The sequence below is a fragment of the Equus przewalskii genome, chromosome 6, assembly GCF_037783145.1.
Source record: "Equus przewalskii isolate Varuska chromosome 6, EquPr2, whole genome shotgun sequence".
Classification (NCBI taxonomy): Eukaryota; Metazoa; Chordata; class Mammalia; order Perissodactyla; family Equidae; genus Equus; species Equus przewalskii.
Window position 1 is genome coordinate 88,590,927 of NC_091836.1, and position 24,290 is coordinate 88,615,216.

The window sequence follows — 24,290 nt, forward strand, 5'->3', positions numbered from 1 at the left end:
AGGACAGAGAGTTGGGGTCGGGTCTGCCTGCAGCCAGCCCCACTCCCTCCTAACTGGGCGACGTTGGCGTAGAGACATTCAGTCCATTTTTGCTGACCCAACATTAGTTACTGCGTTTTGGTCTCTAGGCCAAAACAGGTTCTCTTTGGTGACTGCGTACTATTCTATTTCGTTGACCGCTCCCTTCTAAGAGAGCGTTCTTGTCAAAGTCACTAAGCCCAAATCTCGGCCATATCAGAGTTTTGGGGGCTGAGGGTGGGATTGGTGCTGAGCCCGGCTGTGCTCTGCTTTTACGATGGGCACGGGCGAGGGGGCTTGTTCTTCTCCGGCATCTACTCCAGAAAAGCAGCTTCCTGGGAAGTCATCTCCCAGCATCGTCATTGGTCCCTGTGGAGCACTGAGTCATGCACAGAATCCAGCCCGAAGCCCCACCCAGATGCCCATCCAACAGCAGAGAGACGGGTTAGACTAGAGTAGATGGACACAAATGTGCGTGTTGTATTTGGAGTTCCCGGGTCAGGGGGTGACTCTCAGGTACCCAGACCACCAGGAAGGGCTGCCCTGGTTCCCTTGCCCCCAGTAGTTCAGAGACCCTGCTGATCGAAATGAACAATCTTACACAGGACTGACCATGCAGCGGTCCGTGTGTCACCTGGATGCCAACCCTTCTGCCCCAAGGTCCGGTCTTCAGGCGGGGTGTCCTCTGAGAGCTCATCCACTTGTAAGAGCTTCCACTGCAGGGTGGCCCCCCAGGGGTGCTGCAGGCCTTGATGCATTACATCGACCAGAGCTCCAGGCTATGCCTTCAGGGGCTCCCTGGGAAAAGGAGGCTGTCACTGTGGGTCTCTGGGGGCCCTGGCCAAGTTGCTGGCATGCACAGCCCCTTTGATAGCATTTCCTGGGAAAAGTAAAAATGCTCTCTGCTTCCTGAATTCTCACTGTGTCCAGGTGTTGTTCTGGGCCCTGTGTTTGTATCGGCGCATTTAACTCTCACAGAAACTCTCTGAGGGCAGGTACTGTTATCGTCATCGTGTGGATGAGGAAACTGAGGTTTGTGCAGAGAGCTCAGGTTTTCCCCCGGGGCCCCCAGCTACCGAGAGGCAGAGCCGGTTTTCTGGTCTGAGGGGAACAGAGCCTGCACTCCAGCCCTGGCCTGTGCCATCTCCCAGTGGGAGAGGAGAGAGACGGAACCAGGCTCTGTCAGACATGTGGGCCTCATCTGGGGAAAACTCCACTGTGGCTCAAATAATCAATCTTTCCCAAAAAATAAACTGAACTGTACAAAATGATATAAAAATGGACTTTGAAAATCCACTCCCCAGGCAGCTGGGATAAACCGAGTTTGCTGAAAATGATGCCTTCACCTGCGTCCTTTAGGGAGGCAGCTGAAACTGCAGCAGGCCCAATATTTTGACATCCTTTCCCCCTGAGAAAGCAGTGAAGGCCGAGGGGCTGCATCTTATTGAAGCAATCAGCCGAGGCCCTCCAGCGGTGGCTGTTTCGAGACCTTCCTGTCCGTGTTGCGGGCTGACTGTCACGGTGCTGGCTTCCTCGCTGTTCTGCATTTGAGACCTATTTTGAACTGTAGTTTAACACAAACTACTCTTTTTGTGGTTCATGGGGAGCCTTCTGAGGCTGCCTCCACCGACTGTTCAATAACTACATAAAGCGGGGTGTCTCAGGCGTTCAAGGCTTGATATTTTAAACGCCGCAAGGCCCTCGGCAACATTAGGAACTAACAACCTGATAAATTCCGCTGTAAAAAAGTGCCGTTATCCTTGAGTTCTAAAAACCCCAGGTGTTGGAATATCTGGTTTCCAGACGTGCGCTGGCCGCGGGTTACCCCAGCCTTCACTGGCCCTGCCTGTTGTCATTCAGTTTTCTGCCTACAAGGACATTCACAGCTGGGGTCCTCAGCCAGCGTGGGTACAGCATTGTGCCCAGGCAGGTCGCGAGCAGACGGGAACGGCCCGGTGGCCTTCGTGACAGCAGAGAAATTGCTGCTCAGACCTCCTTCACTGAGACTAAAGCCCATGTTCTCGGGAAAACCAGAGTCAGACCGCTAATTGCTAGGTTCATCGCACGCTTGTCATAAAAGCTAACGTTCTGTGAGTGTGGCTGGCGTGCGAGGCACTGGCCTCAGTGCTGTACCTGTGTTTCCTCATTTGTTTCTCGTACCTACCTTGAGGGGGACTATTGTGATCCCCCTTTTACACACGGGAAAATAGAGGCTTATGAAATTAAAAACCTGTCCTGGGTTGCACAGCTGGTGAGGCATGGAATCTGAATTTGGACCCAGATCTATCTGACCATTGGAGCCTGGACTCTCTTCCCTCCTACAGTATGCTTCTCCACCCCTCTCCCCTACTGGGGACGGATGTAGCCCCCTCTTTACAAGCCTTTGTAGGGCAAGGTCCTAAAAGCGTTCCATGGATTCATGTTGTATGTAAATGGCGCTCCTGGAGGAGCGACCAGGAGGAAGGGTAGTGAAAGGGGGACATGATGTCCTTCTGGGTGTGTTCTAACCTTTTGAGCAGGTTTCTTAACCTCAGCACTATTGACGTTTGGGTCAAATAATTCTTTTTTGTGGGCAATGACTCATGCATTCAGGGATGTTTAGCAGAATCCCTGGCCTCTACCCGCTAGCATCAGGAATCATCTTCCCATCCCAGCTGTGAGACCCACAAATGTCTTCAGACATCACCAAATGTCCCCTGGTGGCCAGAATCCCCCCTGGTTGAGGACTGCTGTTCTAGAGGGTAATTATGATGTTCTCTCCAGCTCATCACTGCAAAGATGGCGGTTTGCGTGTTATTTGTGTGGACGCAGCCTGGCCGTGGAGTTGGAGTCTCTGCTCTGGCACTGTTTTCGAGCCTCTCCTTTGAGTTGCCCTGGTCTCTTCCTTCAGGGAGCTTGAGGTCTAACTGGGGGAACGGACAGAGATGAGTGAAAAAATAACAAGCAGAGGAGGCAGCATATAATAAGTAACAGCTCAGGATCTCCGTGGAGAGAGGGCCCTGAGAGCTTCCAGGAAGAGAGGGCCCGGAGCTGGGCCTGTCTGAAATCATCCATCTTGTTTCTTCCAGGCCCAGGCATTGCATTTGTGGTTTACCCGGAAGCCTTAACCAGGCTGCCCCTCTCTCCGTTCTGGGCCATCATCTTTTTCCTGATGCTCCTCACTCTTGGACTTGACACTATGGTGAGCCCTTCCCCTCCCTCCCTGCCCTGGGTCCTTCTATGACCACTTCCCCTGGGTCCTGCATCCAGCCTGGGGCGGAGGGGGTGCTAAGCGGTGCTTGAATGTTTCCCTGAGCAATGGAGGGAAGGAACCTGTGCAGGGCTCAGGATACCCCCCCATTTGTGGGTGACTCATGTGATGGCACAAACAGTTATACTCTCTCCCTGGATCCCTCTCTCTATTCTCCATCAAGTTTTAGCCTGTGTACTTCCTGTGTTGGTATCTTTTTGCCAAAGCAAATTCTGTGGGGCCAGATAAGGGAGAATAATGTGAAGTCAATTTTAGGGAAATTGCTGTGGGCTGAGACCACTACAGATCATGCTGACAGGCACTCAGAGTTTAGTAGTTGGGTGCAAAGAGGGCTTTTCCTCAAGTGAAAGATCAAGTGCCAGGTAAACTGGAGGGGAGGAATTTACATCTCATGAATACGCAGTGGGCGTCAACTGTCTGATGGAAGAGTACGAGGGCAGTCTCTGGGGGCTGGGAACACAGTTTCTAAAGCTCACATCCTGCTTGGAGACCCCTAGCTGGCCTCAGGGGTTAGACCCCAGTGAGGCCTGTTGCATCCATAAAGAGGATGCAGTCCTGCAACCAATCCTATTGCAAATACCACCTTCCTGGGTGGGCAGCACAAAGGACTCGATGGCGTCTTCTGGGTTGGGTGGTTTGTCTCAGACGTCCCTTCCTGGCACCATTCCAGTTTGCCACCATCGAGACCATAGTGACTTCCATCTCGGACGAGTTCCCCAAGTACCTGCGCACACACAAGCCGGTCTTCACCCTGGGCTGCTGCATTTGCTTCTTCATCATGGGCTTTCCAATGATCACTCAGGTAAGCTGCCCCGTGGGCACAGGCTTGGGGGTGGGACAGGTGGGAGGCCTGATGGCTGTCTGTCCTTTCACCCAGCTCACAGACATCATGACAATGGCCAAATCACTGCCATTCCCACGTGGATGGTACCAGTTAGTTAGAGATTCCTACCACAGAGGGAAATATGTCACCTCGGCTGTGAGTGATACTTCTAGCATCTTTGTAATTGAGATGTAGCTTCTTGAGCCAATGAGGCAGATGTGTCCTACTTTAAGAAAATGGAATACATGAAAATCCGAAATTCCCAGTTGACTACTCGTCATACATGAGAGTCTACAGCCAACTGAGTTCCTTCTGAGGTCCTGAGTGTCTTGACAAATTGTGTGTTAGCTCACTCCGTATATATATTGCTTTTGCTCTCTCTGTGACCTTGAGCAAGGCACCACTTTGGGCCTTAGTTTCTTCATCTGTAAAATGATGGATTGGAATAAGATGATCTCTAAGCCTCATCTGTTGTGGGGAGACTTAAAGACTGAGGTAAAGATGCAGGGGGATGCATGAGGAATGCCCAGCAACACCTCAAAGTCATAAGAAGGTCAATCAGATGCAGATGTATGGGGAGAAATGATTATCTGTTGTTTGAAGCAAAAACAAAGCGGTCTGGCTGCATTCACATATCCATCTTCAGATGCTGACCTTTGCCTTTTAAGAGTAAGATGTTAGATCTTTTCTGTGCTTGTTCTATTGATTGGCTCCAAGTCTCTTGTGGGACTGCTTTGCTAAATGGCAAGGCCTCCAGCTCGCATGCTGGACCGGGTTGAGGTTACTGCTGTCAATGGGAGGGGAGGTCCTCTGACTCCTGTTTGTCCCTGACTCCTCAGGATGGAAGGATTGGCTGTTAGGAGAGGGCGCAAGCCTAGGTCCAGGGCCATTGATGCTGCTGTTTCTCTTCCGTACTAGGGTGGAATTTACATGTTCCAGCTTGTGGACACGTACGCTGCCTCCTACGCCCTCGTCATCATCGCCATTTTTGAGCTCGTGGGGATCTCCTACGTGTACGGTAAGGGAACCACAGGGCCTGCTGCTCAGGGAGAACTTAGTGTCAGTAACGTGTCCATGGCAAGTGGGTTTTCCATTTTTAATAAGACGATGAAAGTGTTTAATGGCAGCTATTTAGGAAACATAAGAGAGTTGCACCTTTATTTCCACACTTGCCTCAGGACCACTGTGATCCAGATTTAATACAGAAACAAGAGGTGACTGATGGTGACACTCAGAAATCTTTGTCCCAGAAACTCCTAGGACCCTGCCTTTGGGTGCATGCTGCATGTGAACAGTTAATGTCTGGGGACAATGGCCAGGTTAGGGAGGAGGAAGGCTACTTCGCAGGTATGAAATTACTCCCTGGTCTTGGTAGCTGCAGTCCCCGTGTAGCTTGAGGGAAGGTGGAGCTCCACAGCTGGTCCCCGGATACCGTAGTGAGAAAAGAGACCACCAGGCTCACAGACCCTTAGGAAACTTTATTAGCATCATGGGAGCCTCTGATCCCATGCAACATCTCAATCCCAGCTTTTCCCAGGAATAAATTTTCATTTCTTTACAGTTTAGTCTTTCCTACCATCACTATAGCAACCTGTATCCCATAATCAGTGGGGCCATTATCAAGAACAATAGGAACTGTAATTCAGTAGATGCCATCTTTGCCCTTTGTGTGGAGGTGTTTGTGCTTGGCCATCTCACCGGGTGACCTGTCAGATTCAAGGCCCTACTGACTTCTTTGCACCTGGAAGTCTGCTCAGAATCGTCCCTGGACGAAGGCCCCCTAATATAAATAAGGCCTCTACGGCAAAAACCAGCACGGTGAAAATGCTAGGTCAGACTGTCTAACTGTTTCAAACCCAAAAAGAGAAAGCACCATGCTGTGAGCTAGAAGGAAAGGCAGGACGTCACTGGGAATGCTGGATGTGAGTGAGGGACAGATGCCCAGAGGAAGGGGGGCAGGCCGAGGGCTCTGCAGAGCTCCGCCTTCCAAGTTGGGGCGGGGGCCCAGTGGCCTCACCCTGCCCACCAGGTATCCTTGACATGAGCATCTTGCTTTTAATGTAATTGTTAAATTCATTGAAATGGAGGGGCAGGAGGGGAATCAAGATGTAGAAAGGAAACCTCTCGTGGAAAACATGGGCGCCCCAGAATCAGGAAGACACTGCGGTCATTTCTGGGTGTTGGTGGAGGGGAATTTTTCTTAGACTGGAGATCACATCCCCACCGCAGGGAGAGTTTAGTTTCTGGCCAAAGAAGAGGGTTCGCATGCCACTGTGCTGATGGGATCAGAGGCCAAACTGCCAGCTTTGGGCTGATGGGCCAGCCTGGAGCCTGCAGCGATGCTGCAACTGAGACCTCCAGCCCGAGGGTGGGTGAGGCTTCAAAGAGCTTTCTGCACCAGTGAGAGTGGCAGGAGCCCAGTCCATCTGCCACCAGGAATCTGCACTCTTGGCCCAGGTACCAAGGACTTCGCCATGGAGAGGCCAGGCGAGCTTCCGACACCCTCCTTTGGAAACGCAGCCCCTGTGGGTCACGCGTAAGCTCAAGTCCTCAGATGGTCTGCAGGTAAAGGCAGGAGAGCATCTCATTCCTGGCACTGGCCAGGTGCAGGGAGCCATCTCACTGCCTCCTCCGCTGTCTGTATCCTCTCTGCTAACTGTCACAAATGGTGCATTTGCACAGTTCTTTCCTCTACGACAGGGCTGTTCAGTGTGGTTTACAAGCATCATTAGAGAAACCTTTTACAGTTTCTGTTTTAGAAGTTAAATAGCACCTCCTCCCATGCCCCCGTATAAATCCAGTAGTAGATTTCTTGATTCTGAAGGAAAAAATAAATCCTAAGTGCTTCAATCCTTGGGCTTGGCTGATTCTCCTGGGGACCACCCAGGAGGTGGCCTGGTCTCTGAGAGGGCTGGGCCAGCCTCCGGAACAAAGTCGACTGTGCTGGGCTCAGGATGAACTTGACATTGGATGTGGGTGTGAACCTCTGATTTGGACCTGGAAGGGATTTTAAGAAGTGAGGCTTAGAAGAAATATTTGAAATAAGCTGACATAATTGTTAGCGATGAAAGGAAAAGCCTCACCAATACGTAATTTACACTCCAGAGGACAGTGTGTTCTTTAGCGAGATGATGAGGTCTGAAACTAACACAAGGTTAGTTTTAGGCAGTTGAACCCTGAAGAAGGAAAATGAACCTGACTGATGTAATGCGCTCCTGTCCTGGCTGCAGATTTAAAAAAATAAGCAAGTGAATGACAGAGCTTTGTGTTTTCTTCTTGGTTCTAGTAATCTCTAGACTCTAGATGCTAGAGGATGTCATTCAAACATTTGAAATACGGTAGGTGTAATTTTCAAGTTTTGTCTTTAGATTGAAATGGCTGATGCAAGTTCTCACGTCAACGTTCCTCAAAGGCCAGGATCCGGGTTTGAGGGAGTCAGGTTGAGAGCGGAGCTCCCTGGGCTTGGGGTAGGAGCACTGCCTTCAGCAGACTTTTACCTAGATGGTCCCTTTGAGAAAGTGAGCTGCGTTTTCCTGGGAGCCCACACAGGCGTCTTCGGGCTGGGGGGACCATGTGATTGAACTGCCACCACAAAGACCTCCTGACCGCCATCTGCTGGGCTCTATGCCGTGCGTTTCCCCCCAAAGCACGATATATGCCATTGTCTTGCTCTCTTTTCCACTTTCATCAGTTACTTGTTTCCCATCCCACCCGCAGACTGTCTTGCTCCACATCCTCGAGGAATGTTAGAGTCACACCAGGCAGTGGCTTTTACGTGATGGAGTATGTCATTCTTCAGCTCTTGTTGCCCATCCTGCGGGCTGAACTTGTCCGAGTTTAGTGCAAATGAAAACAAACAAAAAAATCCTCCCAGAACTCCATTTTGTTCCCCATGATTCCCCTCCATGACCTCCATTTCTGTCTTCTTGGCCGAACTGTCACTGTCCCCGTCTCCTTCAGGGTGTGAGGTCCCCAGCTCCCTTTGCTGGGGCTCAGTAGATGGTAGGAATGAGAGGCGTCAGTCTATCACTAACTCACACAGGTAACTGAGTGATGAAGAGATACTGAGGCAGTGCTTATGCCTGTGTGCTCCTGGGAAAGTGGGGAGGGCGGGGTAGTTCCCTACATTCCTGCGACTCGCCCCCTAGCTACCAGGAAGAGCAAACCCACTTAACACATTGAGAAGAAGGTCGGTACTAAGCCAGGCATCCTTGTCTGGGAGCACTTTTGCCGCCCAGCGATAAAGGAAGGTCAGAGTAGCCAGGAAAACCTCGAGAAGGTGTCATCTCAGAGATAAAACACTTAGTCAGGGGTAGGTTGAGTTAATTGCTAACCGAGGTGGGGAAAATCTGAGCCAACACATAGGTTTTGGCTCTGAGAGATGGGGCCTTCCCATGAACTGTAAAAGAATAATCTGAGGTACACCCAGGACTGGAGACATAATTTGTAGGACCTGGTGTGGGATGAAAATGTGGAGCCCCTTGTTAAAAAATTATGGCAAATTTCAAGATGGTGACAGGAGAGCGTTAATCCAGGTGCTGCGCCCTTCTGCGCATGGGGCCCCGTGAGTGCACAGCCTGAGTACCAGGAGGCTGGCCCTCGTCACACAGCCGAGAGAGCAGCCCCTGGAAGACCAATGCCTGACTGAGGGCAAGGGCGTGGTTTACGAAGACACATGCCCCAAAGCTGCAGAAGTGAAAGGGCTTGGTTGGTTGAAGCAAGTCCTTGGCTTCCCCGTTCAGGATTGGTTGCTTATATGGAGCTTGTTGTAGGCAGATTTCTGAGTCCAAGATCTGTTAGTTGAGTCCAGAAAAGAAGCCACAAGTTCACTCTTTTTTTCCCCTGCTGTTCTTGTGCGAATTCAGTGAGAAGCAGTTGCTCAGATCCCTTTTGGAGCCTGACTATCTTACCTTCCAGGCTCACGGCCGTGAGGTAGGCAGGTCTCCGTGCACATGCTGCAGGCTCCATGAACGATTCCTTTATCAAGACTTAGGCCTTGAAGACAGGAGGGCTTTGGGTCAGCGGAAGGGACAGAGTAGGCAGAGGAAGCCATATCAACAAAGGCCTAAGAGGAAGGAGTCCACTGACTCAGTGAGGGATACAGGTGGAGTGAGTCAGGTGGATGGAGCGACTGGAGAGCCTGACTCAGGAATGAGCAGGAGGTAGAAGGGTGTCCTGCTGGTGCCCCTGGGCTGCATCTACAGGACCAGCCTGTGAGTTGGCAGAGAACTCATGGGACCTGGAGCCTTGTTGGAGGCAGAGGCCAGGTGTCCAGAGAGGCCTAGAGAGGGAGATGAGTTTCCAGGGACCGAGCTGGCTCTGGAACCCAAGCCTTCTCCCTCTGAGTCCTGGGACCGCTCCTCTGCGTCAGACTGCCTCTGGTTGAGCGCTCGTCATCCGCCCCTTCCTCCAGCTCTGACTCCAGCTCCTTGTCCCCTCCCGGGAAGCTTGAGCACTTCACCACCACTCTCCTCCTCCCATAAGAGGCTATCTGTAGGTCTTCCTCGGGTCTAACCTTGAACCCTATCACATCAGTTTCACCAGTCAAGCCGCACAGCATCGTCTCTTGGGGATGGTTTAGTGGAGAGGAATAATCGGGCAACAGGATTGATACTGATAGCAGAAAGTTCTAGAATCTTTTTTGAAGCACTGCTTTCAGTGTCACGTGTGTGTTTGAGGGCCTCAGCTTTGACTTTTGTTCTTTTAGTTCTCTCCCCTCACTTATGCCCAGGGTGTCTAGTGTCCAGACGCCACTCATTTGAAGGTATTTGATGACACTAAAGGAAATACGCAATTAAACAAATCCAAAGATGGTCAGGCCAACTAACTCAAGACATGCAGTTCTTGCTGGTGGACCCAGGAAGCAACCTGGAGCCTCCTTGCATCATGGCTTGACCTCCTGGAAAGGCCCTAAGAGCTCATTTGGCCCATTCTCCCCACTAAAGCTGCAAAGGCTCAGGAGGGGTCATGCCCTCCCTCAGGCCACACAGTGCATTAGAGGCAGAATAGGGTTCAACTCGCGGGTCTCTCACTCCTGGTCCAGCGCTCTTCCCACTGCACGTTTGTGGTTGACCCCGACCAGGGGTACCTTAAAGTCGAGCAGCAGGCTCAGCTGCAACCTGAGCGATGTGAGAGAGAGTTGAGAAAAGCTGCCTCTGGCGGGTTCCTGACACCATTCCCAGCACAGGATGCTCTCGAGCAAACCCGAGGCTTGGCTGTCCTGCGTGACGGCAGTTGTCAGCGGGGCCTCCTGAGGGCTGGCTGACCTTCTGGGTCTGGACTTGGCATGGAGTAGAAGCACATGCCGGGAGCTGAAGGCCATGAGAGGTCTCAGGGTCCATCGTTTTGGCAGTTATGGCTAGATGGACTTTTTGGGGTAAACTTTAAAATTGAAGTATAACATCCATACCGGAAAGAGCACCTCTGTTGAGTGTGCAGCTCAGATTTTCACCCCGTGTAACTGGCGCCCAGATCAAGATGCAACACTATTGGGGCCATTTTTTTAAGGGGCTGAGATGAACTCTTCTGTTCCCTGAAGACCCCCGTCTCTGCTTTCTGCCCCAGCAAGAGATTGTCTTCTTGCCTCACACCATCCTTCCCCACGCCCTCGTAGTGGAGAGCAGGTGTGGAGGGAACAGGACCAGGAAGGATCAGTCTGGGCTGAGGTGGGGGCAGGGAGGGGGCACTGGTCAGGTGAAGGCAGCAAGGACAGCCGGTACAGAGGGAGGTGATGGCAAAGGGTCAGGCATGGAAGTGAAGGCTGGAAGGGGGGCCCCAAGGGACCAAATTCCACTGCTCCTCATGGGGCTGAGGGTGGAGGACCCAGAAATCCCAGGGGGCTGTGAGAGCCTGGGAGCTGGAGGAGCAAGTGGCCATAGTCTCTGGGAAGGTGCCTGAGGATGTGCAGGGGATGCTTCTCGATGGGAGGAGGCCGAGGGCAAGTGAGGGCTTTCCCTGAAGACGACCTCTGGCCCCTTGACCTGCAGGTCCCCACTCTTCACATAAATGACCCAGAGGATGAAGGGATGAGATTTACATTGACACTGCTGGGCCCCCGGTCAGAACTGCTGACTCTGAAGGAGCTTGATCTTGGGTCCCTTTCAGGTCCCTTCAGCACAGTGATGCTGCCGTTCTGGGAAAGCCATGCCTCTGATGAGCTCAGGGAACAATGCAAGAAACTGCCCATTCGAATATATTCCTCAGTGGCTTTTCCTTTCTGGAGTGGTTTAAAACCTTCCCAAACCAAGAGTGTACGGGATGGTGGTTAGTGGGGCCGTGAGAATAACTCTCCCCTGCTCGTGACTCTAGTGAAGTGCCAGTGGCCAAGAAGACAGCAATCCTTTGGGTTCCAACAAAGTGGGCGATGAGCACTTGGACTTTCCCATTGGTTTTTGCCTGCTGTTGTCATCTCACACAGCGCAAAGATCAACTGACTCCTGGAAGAGTGTCCTTGGGAGGGCAAGGGACAAAAAGACCAGTGGAGAGTGACTCTTGCCCTAAATCTCAGGGCTTTCCTAAGACCCTGTGCTTAATGACCATGGTCTTAATTGGTTTTGCCCGACGTGTTGCTAAGCACATAAGGCCAAGGGAGAAAACAGCCACAAAGGTGAATATGCCGGGCTGTGGCCGTGCTCAGAGCCCTGGCTGGTCTGGATGCCACTGTGGGATGACATTTTTTAACCTCACTGCAGAGAGTATTTCATATCTATTTAAATGTTCAATTTGCACCAATCTCCTAGTCATTTGTCTGATGGTTTCCTGCATACTAAGGGTTGTGTTGACACCAGGCTGGGCCCGTCCCTGGCTCATGGCACTTGAGTGAGGGGGTCTATCGCTGTCCCCTGCCCCCACCCCACCCCTGCCACTGCGGCTCATGCTCCATCTCCGTTTGTCTGTTTGCAGGCTTGCAAAGATTCTGTGAAGATATAGAGATGATGATTGGATTCCAGCCAAACATTTTCTGGAAAGTCTGCTGGGCGTTTGTAACCCCCACCATCCTGACCGTAAGCCTTGCATGCTTCACTGTGCGGATGGTGCCTTGCGTGTGTGTGGTGCTCTCTGTTGATCAAAGCGTGTGCCTACATGTGAGCCCCGGAATCCGGTAGGATGGGTATTATTCATGTCTTGCAGATGAGAAAACTGAGGTTCAGAGAGGTGAAGCGACTGTCCTACAGGTGCCTGGCTGGGACTCATGCACAGGTCCTGACGGACTGTTTCCCTGAGACCAGTCCCCTCGCGGTCTGAGAGCAGATAACGCTCACATTTCCCCACGTACTGTGTACGGTCCAGCTCCATTCGAAGTGCTTTCTGGGCCTCACCTCATCTCTCCCCCGCAGCAGCTCTGTGGGGCCGGCATTATATCCTCCTGCCTAGCATTTCACACCTAATAGTTAACAGCGCCCGGCCCGGATGGAAAGGCCGTCTGGCTCCAGACCTCGTCTCTAACCACTGCCCCATATGGCCTCTCCACAACACGTAGAGAAGTTTGACTTTTATTGTTCGTTTTTATTGCTTTTGAGGACTATCTTGTCATCCTCAAGTGTGAGGATGACATTTGAGATCATCTGACATTCATTTTCTTAAAGATCAGGGCCCTTCTTGTATCAGTAAATCTGCATGGGGACTCACCTGCACATGCTGTCGCCTCTGTGGTGCCTTAGGCTGTGTCTTTGCCTCATCCACCTTGCAAGCACAGTAATTGACTGAGACCTTGCCGTCCAGCCCGGCTCTGTGCCCTATGGTGTCATCTCGGTAAGGCTGCCGGTGGCCGGCTGTAGTTCCCATATTGCCCAGTAGGTGGCACTAGAAACCAGATTAAGACCCTCCTTTTCTACACTGTACCGGCTTCTTTAAAGGAAAACAAGCAGGATGGAAGTAAGACTGTAAAGAAAAGAAAATATAGATTTTCCTTTTTTTTTTTTTACTGTCACCAAGTGAGTTTTAATTAAAACACCTCATTTTCTTTCTGAAAAGACAGAAGTTTAGAGAGAGAAAGCAGTCAGTGTTTATCTCCCTTTGCACTGGCACGGACATAATCCTGAGGCCCACATCTGTACTCACATTTTAGAGGCTGTAATTTGTTTGTTAAGTTCCCCCAGGTTTGGGGCATGAGAGTTGAAAAGGATTAAGATAGATTTTTCAGTCTCTTGATTTCAGGACTGAAATGCGTATGAAGAACTCGGGTTCACCCAATTGGTGGGAAGAAAACTTGAGACTTTCTCGCCTCTGCTGTTCCCCATCTCTGCTGTTCCCGACTCTGCTGTTCCCCATCTCTGCTGAGCTTCTCCAGGTCCCCAAGTTCCTACTACTAGGGTGAAATCCCAGTTCGAGTCTGTTCCAGATTCTGCGTTTCCCTTCCGCCCTATCTTGGAAGAGATTAAGCTTCCGAGGATTCTATTCTATTATGCATAAGTGCATCACGTGATCATAATGAGCTCTTCTCCTCGTGGGGTCTGTTCTAGGCAGGTGGTCTGTGAGCTCGTCTCTAGAGCTTCTGCCCGCTCTGCTTGCCGGGGGACTGCCCCCGCTTCACGGCCACGTGCGCCGCGGCTTGGAGAGGCCAGGGAGCTCGCCTGCGGCCACAAAGCCTGCAGGCAACGGAGCTAAGAACTGAGTCCAGGGCAGTCTAGGCTTTGAGTCTGCATTCTAATAAATTTCTAAACCCCAGTGCTTTCCCTTCCAAGTGGAGTTTGGCCAATTTTGGATTACTATAATCCTAATCTTCCATGTGAGCAGCGTGTCAGGGGAAAGGAATTCGAGGGACTGGCTGTGTTTTTTGAGAAAGTGCCTCAACTATGCTGTGCCTTACTTAATTTCCATTATAAAACTCATGTCAGAAACTTGTGGAAAGGTCCCAGAAAATATCTTCAACCCGATTCCCCTTCTGTGCGTGGGAGCTAGGGACCAGTAGAGGTGGTCCCTTCCATCCTCATCGTCACTGATGAGTCTCTCTCCAGGGCCTTCTTCAGCTGCCATCAACAGAGGGTCAGGGTGGGCCTGGCTCAGTGGCTAAATTATCCTGTCTTGTGGCCAGGCTCCTGGGAGGGCAGAGGTTCATCAAAGCTGACCCGGCAGAAGGAAATGTATGGCAAGAACAAGTTGGCACAGAGAGGTCTGGTGCGATATTTGTGCAGCCGGAAACGGAGGACCAAGCCTGGCACTTCCTTTTTGCTGTTCGCCCTTCCGTAAAATGGCTATTTGTAGTGTGCAGGAATGAGCTAAGATTATGGGTTTAAATTACCTCGAAACCCATGAAATAAAATTGATCATTTTTATATGTGCCTTCATGGATTTATAGAGCTATAAATATTCTCTTTGCAATTATTGTGTACATAGTCAGATCACGTCACTGAATTATGCGCACACATAAGCAGACGTATTGCTATTTATATAGTAAATGAAATGGAGCAACTTACCATAATTACATTAGGCCATACTTCCAATAGACTGGTTAATAAAGCTTATAACTCTAGGGGCAAATGTTTGGAAAGGGGCCTCGGGGGTCGGCCCCGTGGCTGAGTGGTTAAGTTCTCACGCTATGCTGCAGCATCCAGCCCAGGGTTTCACTGGTTCGGATCCTGGGCCAGGACATGGCACCACTCCTCAGGCCTTGCTGAGGCGGCGTCCCACATGCTACAACTAGAAGGACCCACAACTAAAAATATACAACTATGTACTGGGGGGATTTGGGGAGAAAAAGCAGAAAAAAGAAAAAGATTGGCAACGGTCGTTAGCTCAGGTGCGAATCTTTAAAAAAAAAAGAAAATGGCCTTGAGTAGGTGACTTTCCACAGGAGCTGTTTTTTCAACAGTTGTCTTCAGGCTCCTCTTGCTTGGAATCGATACATTGAATTATTGTTGCATTGAAATAGTCACTTGCCCCAGCAGCCCGGGCTCTGCAGCGATAATGTAGATGCCTGACCTTGGTGTAGTGCTTCATGTTTTTCCAAAACAATTCCATATGTTATCTTTTCTGACATAGGTCTCTCCAATCGTTTTGGGGCGCTTATTTTATTGCTTAAGACAGACTGAGAAGGTGGGGAGGAGGGAAGGAGTTACGTGGGCACGTTATCCTAGGTCAATGCTGCCATAGGCAGGCTGAGCACCGGGAAGAACCCGGGTTCTCAGGGCTGTGCCCCGGAAGGCTCGGCTAGGCCAGTTGGATGTTGTGCTCTGTCTTCTTCCAGGCCGCTCTCTTTGGCACCTGCGTTCCCATGCTTCTCTTCCTCTGCACTAATAACCACGTCTTCAAGGGATTCTCCCGCTGTTGCCAGCCAAATTGTGCCGCAGTAGGAGATAATGGGCCGAAAATACATCATGACCTCTCTTAAAATTGAGGGGGAACTGTTGAGTAAATACTGGGCTATCGTTCCCAGGAAACTGGTGTTGTATACGCGGTGTGACATAGATGCGTTTTATAGAGAAGTCTGAGCTGTAAAGGTCCATCGGCTAATGAGTGGCAGAGCTGAGATCAGCCGGCTGGTTTCAGGCTCTCGGCCCGCCGTTGGGTGACGAGGCCCGTTCACCTTGCGTCCGTTGGGCCGGGGCTGTGCATTCATTCTCTTTGCCCCACAGCTCGTTACAGGACCAAGCTTCCGGCTCAGGCACTGCTTGGGGACCACTCCGGGTCTCACACAGTCAGCTTTAGACACAGCTCTTGGATGTGGGCCATGCCCCGTTCAAGGAGAAAGCAAAGTAAATCCGACTCATTTTTAAAAATTAAAATGCATAAACTTAATGGATTTTTTTCTTGTAACAAAAGCTTGATTATCCATTATACAAAGTAGAGATAACCCCTTAAAAACACTCACCTCCCCTTCTCCCCCCTCTACCCATCAGTCACCTTGGTGTGCACCCTTCAGACTTGTCTTCTCAGCCTGTCTGTGTGCATGTGCACGTGTATGCATGGCTCAGGTCCTGTGGGATGGCAAATGCAGGGTCAGCAGCTAAGTGTGTGTCATCCTCACCTCTTTGAAATTCAGTTTCTTCACTTGGAAAATGGATTAATGATACTTCCCTTTCAGGGTGGTCATGGGTTTCGAATGAGATGATAGATATGAAAGCCTCGGACTCAGAGCAGGGCTTCAGTACCTGGCTGTTGAATGAATGAATGCTTCCCACCGCCACTCTGCTCTAACACATGTGTTTCTTTTTTCTCCCAGTTTATCCTCTGCTTCAGCTTTTACCAATGGGAACCCATGACCTACGGCTCGTACCGCTACCCGAACTGGTCCATGGTGCTCGGCTGGCTGATGCTCGCCTGTTCCGTTATCTGGATCCCAATTATGTTTGTGATAAAAATGCATCTGGCTCCTGGCAGATTTATTGAGGTAATTCCACCAGCTCCTCCCCCTACCATCCTCTCCCAAAAGAGAATCTCTGAGAGCTCTGTGGGCTAAAAACCAAAAGATTCGTTAAACTTAGTCTAGAAGGAGACTTGGTGATTACAGTTGCTATGTTTCTGCTAACCTCATTTTTATTATGTCTTATTCCTCTAATGGAGGGGCTCAGCCAGTCCACAGGCTGAGCTGTTACTATGCTATTGCTCAGCGCAGTGACAGCTCCAGGGAATAAATGATGTGAATGTCTCCTGTCTCTTCCGCCTCTCCCCTCAGCCACACTTTAAATCCCAGTGTTCGGTTTTTAACCACAGATCAGATTCCCCTTTTCCTGATGTTCTTCTCTGTCCAAGCCTCCTCAAGCCTGCAAACATCTATTACCATTACATTGAAAATCACTACCCCTTCCTACCCCTGTGCCTATTAGGGATGGCTGAAGGGTCCAAGCTGATGAAAATGTTGCCATCCCTGTAGAATGTAATGCAAGGTTCAAAGCATGGCTGCTAGGAGGTGGGACTTGTCTTTCCTTGTCAGTGCATCCCTTGCTGGATGCATATTCCATTGCTAATGCAAAAATATCCCCACCTTCGCTCCAGAGTGGATGGGGAGGGACTGCCGCTTGTTACGCCACCAGTGAAGTGTGGTCAGGCTCTGACGTGCTAGGAATAGATCAGCACCACCTTTGTCTTCAAGATCAAGAGAGCTGGCATTTTGGCCCAGACTGGTGCTCCTCAGGGTTTGGTCCAGGGACCAGCAGCACCAGCAGCGCCTGGGAGCTCTTTGGGAATGCAAATGATCAGGCTTCAGCATGACTCCACTGAACCAGAATCCTGGGGAAGGGGGCCCTGGCGTCCATAGTTTTAACAAGCTCCCAGGTGGTTCTGATGCACACTCGAGTTTGAGAGTCTTTGGAGTAGAGCACGGTGATGAAACACCTGCCAATGGGGGGAAGTGGAGAACAGCTGGATGGGCTGTGCTCTTGGCCAGTCACATTGAGAAAAGGAGGAGAGCTCTCCACGGAGACTCCGGAGGGGAGGAGGAGGATGGGAACAAAGCAGGTGCGTAAATGCCCAATGCAAGCATCCATGTCACCTCTGTTTCCGTTGGGCCAAAGATGGAGATAGAGTTGGCAAAGGGAGATGTAGGAATCTTCCTTGTGAAGCTGAGCTCCAGTTTCCATCCTCAGGAAATTCTGTCCATTTTCCCCTTGCGATAAATTATTGTGCCCCTTGACCCCCAGGGACGGCTCGCTCGTGCCCCAGGTGAACCTCCCACAGCTGACCCAGAAACCTCTTTCCCTCTGCACAAAAGCTGGTGTAGCCACTGCTACTTTTGTCTTAGGCCAGAATTCTCTAAACTGATGAGTCGGCTCTATAAATAGATTACGGTTGATTTGGGACACCAGGGTTGCAAACTGATGATTAAGGGGAGATTAAACTAACAGATATAAGAAATGGCTTCACTTTACTAGGTAATAAACATATAATTGTTCCCTCTTATGTAGTCAGAAATATGTTTTCTTTCTTTTTTCTAGAAGATGTTCCAGTCCAATTATGTTTTCTGTAAAAAGTTCAGTGGAAGGATTAGAGACACTCCCATTATTTTTAGCTTGCCTGCGAGAACCCACACTTCTGAACCAAGTCAGAAGCATATATTTTTATCAACAGATAATTAAAATCTTTGCTTAGTCTTGGCAATGTATCTTTGGGGTTGGGTTTTCTTTTTTCCTGGCCAATTATATACTTTTTGGAAATATGCTAAACAAAATCCAATTATTGTGATGTAACAAACCACTGTTGAGGCTATAGAACAAATAGTAATCGAGCACACGTCCTTTGCAGACTGCGTTTGGCAGTGGAGAGAAGCTTGTAGATTCTCTACATTTGGAGGGAAAAAATGTGTAATTAAAATTTGGGCCCTTTATCGTCTATTAATCTTATGCAAGGCAAGCCCTGAGCAATTGGAATATTGCTTGCAGGGTGATGTAAATAATTTAAGTGAACCAAACTAAGTCTCCTATTTACTGCGTCCCTCACTAATTAATTCATGGGGCTGATCTTCCTGAAATGCTTCTCCTGGTGGGGCACCTCTTGGCTCAACGAGGAGTTCTGGTAAATGGGGTCGCACACAGTTTGGGGATGGGTGGGTGGCGCCTAAGGGAGGAAGGTACATGACTTCTGTGACCCTGTGTGTGTTTGGCTTCTTTGCAGAGGCTGAAGTTGGTGTGCTCGCCGCAGCCAGACTGGGGCCCTTTCCTAGCGCAGCACCGTGGGGAGCGCTACAAGAACATGATCGACCCCTTGGGAACTTCCTCCCTGGGACTCAAATTGCCAGTGAAGGATTTGGAGCTTGGCACCCAGTGCTAGTCCGATGGCATGGGATGGCCCAGACTTGGTCCTCTTTTTCCTCTCTGCCTTCCCCTAATGTTTTCCCATTTTCTTCTTCTTTCTCCCCACATCTCGGTACACATCTGTGCATGAGAGTGGTTATGTAGAAAAGTAGGATGTAGTGTCGCATGCTGTAGTGAAGAGCTAGACAGACCACTTGACGCGCTGTTTGCCTGTGTCCATGGCCTCAGTTTCCGTAGGGTTGGTCCCCTGAGCACACACTTTACCCAGAAGGAGCGGATCGACTAGGCGAGTGCTTTCCGGTGAAGTCACAAGGAGGTATGCGAGATTCGGTCAACTGAGGAGCATCCATGTGTTGTCGTTGGTGGTGCCAGTGAGGCAGATGGAGAAGGGCAGAATTACAAGACTGTTCACTTGGATTCAGCAGTGTCGTAGAGCTGAGCTGAGCGGCGTGGAGGTTTCATTCAGATGCAGAAAGCTCAGGATGGGGAACATGTGGAGGGTCGGCAGTGGTCAGAAATGTTTTAGAGTAAGATGAGGCTGGTGGATTTGGACACCACCGAGGTGGCTAAGTTCACATTCCCATTCACAATTGGGGGTCTGTTTTCTCCATTTGGACCAACTGCCTCATGTGCGCCAAGGACTCAGATACTTAACTCTGCACGCTGCGAATCCAGCGAAGAGGCGGTTCTCTTCCCTCGGTTGTCTTGTTTCTTTGAATAACCATATTTGTGAGTTTTTTTGGTCATTCCTCCACCTCTGCACAAGAAGCCATCATATAATTTGTGCGTAATTTTGTGCATTCTAGAAGAGCTCCATTCTCCTTTCTCCTTGACATTTAGCGCCCTGCTTCACTGTCATGATCCACCTTTCTTCTCTTCTAAACGTCTTCCTATAAGCTGTAGGTCCCTCACCTTTCAACCTCTGGGAAAACAAGACTCACCCTGGTTCTGTCTATGTATTATATGTATAAGACACACACTCTTCAAAGACAGATAACTTCTCAACTTTTACTCTTAACTTTTTCATTCACAGTAAATGCCAACGTGGTCATAGAGAAATCAGAGAAGTGGAGAACTGAATAGAAAGCAACCATAATATTCACCATGCTGGTAGTACATTTTAGGTCACCGTATTTACAGAATGTTCTGGTGAATACAGCTTAGGTAAGGAGCAAGCGAGCCAATTAAGACTATAGCTCTTAAGACTACATTTAGCCAATTCAATTTCAAGAGTCCCCAACTCACAGCCCTCATAACAGCACTCTAATGAGAGCAATTCACGTATTTGCAGAGATTGGCGGAGCTGTAACCTTGATTATCTTCCTGTGTCCTGAACATGCATATATGAAATTTTTAAAATGTGGTGTGTTCATGTCATGTAGTGTGTACTCGTAGTAGTGTTTTCTGTCCTTATAAATATCTTGTGAATCACTGTAGAGATGGTGAGTTTAGACTAGTATATTGTTTTTTTTTCCCTTACAGTAATAGTATCTAAACCTAGAATTGTTTTCTTTAGGGGAGACCGTTTCAGTCATTTTCTTATTTGTTTGTCTTCATATTACAGGGTCTCAGGCACAGTTTTCAGTTCAAATCTTGTATATTGACGTGACATTTTCATCCCGTTCAACAGCAATGAAACCCAACAACAGACCTTAATGTAACATTTTTTTAAAAAATGTCTTCATTTGTTAAAAGAAAAAAAGAGTTTCAACTCACTTTGCTGAGCTCTCCCTTTTCTAGGGCAATCATCATTGTTATTTGCCAACACTGTCGTGAACTTCCAGTTTTCCAGAGCAGCCTGTGGGAACTTCCAGGACAGGAAACAAAGATGGGTTTGAACTTTAGGTTTTCATCTCTAATCTGCCAGGCCTGTTTGCTCTTCCTCCTCCTTGTTCTCCTTTTCTGCCTGTCTCCCAAGGCTAGAGCTTACTAGAATCCTGAGCTTCTTCTAGACTTAGCTTTAGGAAGCTGAGCTGTGGCCCCATGTGTCCCAGTGTTTCCCAAACTGACCCATCTGCCATTAATACTGGTTTCCCCAAGAAAGCCATATTGATGAGAAGCCCTGTTGCTGTAGCCGATTTCATGTACTGGTACCAAAAATTAGCCTCTCCAATCGATAACTGGTGGAGTGGGAAGTGGAAGGGAGGAATAACTTAGGATCAGAAATTATCTGTAGGCTTTCCAACTTGAAGGCTGAAGAAAAGAGCTTAAATCAATTAGCATTCTCTCATGGGACCCATATGTTTATGTCAGGACCAATGGATTTTGGCTTTCCTCTCTCGTCTCTTGGCTAAAACTAGAGTCTGACGCTGGATGCCAACCCAATTTCTGCTAATTATTGTTGTTGTGATTAAAAGAAGAGGGGAGAAAACCCACGATACTGCCAGGTTTGTTTTGTACAAACTGAAAGTTAACTGAATTGTGAGAACAGGGACCTCCTCTCTAGCTAGTGTGCTTTGCAGTTGGGGACAGCTACGTTTGTATTAATTAGGATTTGTCCTACTTAAGACCCGGTAGCTGTTCCCTAAGCAGCTGGGGTGTTTTTCCTTTACCCTACAGTTTCCGTGTTTTATGTAAAATTTGTTTAAAGGTGAAAGGTTCTGAACTGACCTGGAAACGGGTACCTTGTAAATGTTGTTTTGCCTGTTTCTGGAGCCGTGGTCAGCTCCGAGGCTTTCCCTGGCAGAGGTGGTCAGTGTCCAGCTGGCTCCAGTCATGGCGCACCTGCACTGCACCTCCGTAGACTTGGTGGGGATGCAGAGAGCTGAGATGCATATGACCAGATGGATGTTTCCATGCTTTTAAAATGCACAGTCAATTGGAAGAAAAAAATTAGTGAATAAAAATAAAATGAACAGCATCGTCATAAACTGCCGCTTGAGAGTTCCCCTTCAAACCGAGGAAGAAACTGAGCTGCTGAGGAGAGACTTCCGTTGGTTCGCTGTATAGAAGGTTGGGGTCTTTTCCACTTGCGAGATTATTTCCTAACACCGACAAATGCCAGAAACCCCTTCAGAGAAAAAAAAGCCATATATTAAAAGCAGTAACCCTGTAATATCCTTAATGGAAAAACAATGTATATTTCTTAACTATTGGTGTTGTGGCTTCTTATGCAAATATTTGTCTTGCATATTAGTGACTTTTAATCTCTTTAGGACTGTGTGTTTGTCCTGTACAAATGTGTCCAGTCTGGTCTTTTACTTTTTTTGGTTTATATTTACGTATTGCATGAAATCTGTGGTCAATGCAAAATCTCGATGACCTCAATGTCTTTGAAATTTCCAATATGTTTTTAATATGTAAAAAATGTAATCAACTTGTACTTCAGCGAGTGGCACTTTAAAAAGACATTTAACATGATGACCTTTAATTTAAATGACTAAGACTTGGGTTGTCTTCGTGCTAATGTTGCTTTGGGGTTGAGTTTTCTTTTAATTAAGTTCTCCTGCTATCTACACGTGCCTCAGTGCTCCCTGACAACCTTCACCTGGCAGCATGGTTTTCCCATGCCTAAATTTAAGATTTTTCTTTCCTCTTTGTTCTGTCGGCCATCGGTCATTGTCCTCTTCCCAGAGACTTGCACAATTGCTATTGCTTAGCGTATGCATGATGGCAAGATCATGCCGCTGCTGTCGCACCCTGACTTGAGTTTGTGACACGCTTCTTTGAGGCAGATGACTCACGTGGGGTGTGCTGTGGGGCAGGCTGGCTGCAGGGAAAAACGGCCAAGGCCAACATATGAGTGCTTCCTCTGTTTTACACTGGGTATCACGCAGAAAAGACTTCCAGGCTGGGAGCCAAGTGTGGGTGATTTATTCTTGATACTAATTTCTCCACAAAGTGGCCCTAAGATTTGTAAAAGCGAGGTTTCCTATCTTTCCCAGATTTCGCTTCAACTGTACAGAAAGATAGTAATTTTGAACTGTAGTTTCTGCTTGGGTCACATCTGAGCAGCCTGCAGCCAAAGAGAAAGGGTTTTCAGAGCGGGCATTCATCGCCTCTGAGGGGCAAGCGATGGTTGGATTTGCCTGCCGTGGAGTAAATACATCTTCAGGTAGCCATTTGCCTTATAGGTGTATTTTATTGTTAGGATGACACTTAGAAATCGACTAGAAACCGTTTTGTCTTTCATTTTTTGGCCTTTTTTTGCACTTTATTATGGACCTATCCCGGAATAGGTTTATTCTGAAATTGCGTACTTGGCTAATGTCCTACATGCAGGCATCATATGTGGTACTGTTGCCTGTGAACAAAGATATGTTCCCTAGTCAGGTCCTTATATTTTTTCATTAACTTTACATGAAGAAAATATATTGTGTTACAAATGGTACATCATATATATATCTTATAGAGTACGTATTATATACTGTGCATTATTCATTTAAGGAGTCATTATTCTTGAGGCCCTACCTCAAATTTTGTATTTATGTGTACAAATGCAATTTATTGTATTATATATTTGCCTATTATATACCAATATAAATTAGAATTTATCCCAATAATGTATGAGTTCACAAAACCCTAAATAAATGTCAGTGTTTAAAACATGATGATTACGGTGTTGTGTCTATTACAAACCCATTACCCATGTTCTTTCTTTCTTAACAAATGGCCTTCAAATATCCCCAGGGTTGATGTATTTTATTGGGAGAAACCTGGAACAGCAATGGAAAACTGCCCTCCTGGGAAAATGAGAGATTGCGAGGCTGCAGAAACAAATATCAATTAAATTGTTATATTCTTCACCATCAAGAATACACTATTGTTTGCTGAATTATTAATTACCCCTCATAGGGAAGGAGAGACAGGGAGGGGGAGAATCCAAGTGCATCTGAACAGAGGGACTGGGCGAGTTAAATCCTTGGGTGTGTTTTAACAATCCTTTTGTCAGTCGTCTTCAACTTTATTTCAATTCAGCAACCATTTACATAACTCCTGCATTGAGTTAGACCCCAGGCAAAACTCAATAAAATATAAAGCAATCCCAGATCTTAAGGAACTCAGAGCCTAGGAGAAAGACTACCCATATTCAAGAAACATACGAAGAAATCAATAAATGCCATTCATCCTCTTTTCAACGGGCAGGGCCTCCAGGTGTCCTGCCCGGAGATGGGCTGAGCTGCGGTGGCAGCCTGGGCTCTTTCGTCTGATCATGTCAACCCAGAAGATTGACTCTGTCCTCCTCAAATGAACTAACACTGTCGCTCTCTCCTCCATCTTCAGCTTCTCTGTTGGCAGGCATGGGGATGAGCCAGGTCACCTTTAGTGGGAAGAGAGATGCCCTCACAAGCTGATGCTGAAAACCACATGCCAAGAGCACACTGTGCATCCTGTGGTAACAAGACTGACACGCGCACTTGGGCTTGGCCATGACGTGGCGCCATAGGGGGCAGACCGAGCAGCAAACCCCTACCTCAGTGTGAGACCTTATCCTGAAGGGGCAGGAAGAGCGTGCACGGGATCAGGGCTGGTGCTGGCTCGTCATCCTTGACCTCCTTCCTGAGGCCCCTTG

General features: G+C 48.6%; 1 protein-coding gene across 1 annotated transcript in view; it reads left to right on the forward strand.

Moving 5' to 3' along the window:
• SLC6A5 (solute carrier family 6 member 5) overlaps positions 1 to 23,325 on the forward strand; it is a 55,779-nt gene extending 32,454 nt beyond the window's left edge. The window contains exons 11-16 of the mRNA XM_070624511.1: positions 3,087 to 3,199; positions 3,939 to 4,070; positions 5,010 to 5,109; positions 11,994 to 12,094; positions 16,252 to 16,419; positions 18,639 to 23,325. Coding sequence (XP_070480612.1) covers positions 3,087 to 3,199; positions 3,939 to 4,070; positions 5,010 to 5,109; positions 11,994 to 12,094; positions 16,252 to 16,419; positions 18,639 to 18,794 — 770 coding nt within the window. The 3' untranslated portion in view covers positions 18,795 to 23,325. The remainder of the gene's footprint in view (positions 1 to 3,086; positions 3,200 to 3,938; positions 4,071 to 5,009; positions 5,110 to 11,993; positions 12,095 to 16,251; positions 16,420 to 18,638) is intronic.
• The last annotated feature ends 965 nt before the right edge of the window (positions 23,326 to 24,290 follow it).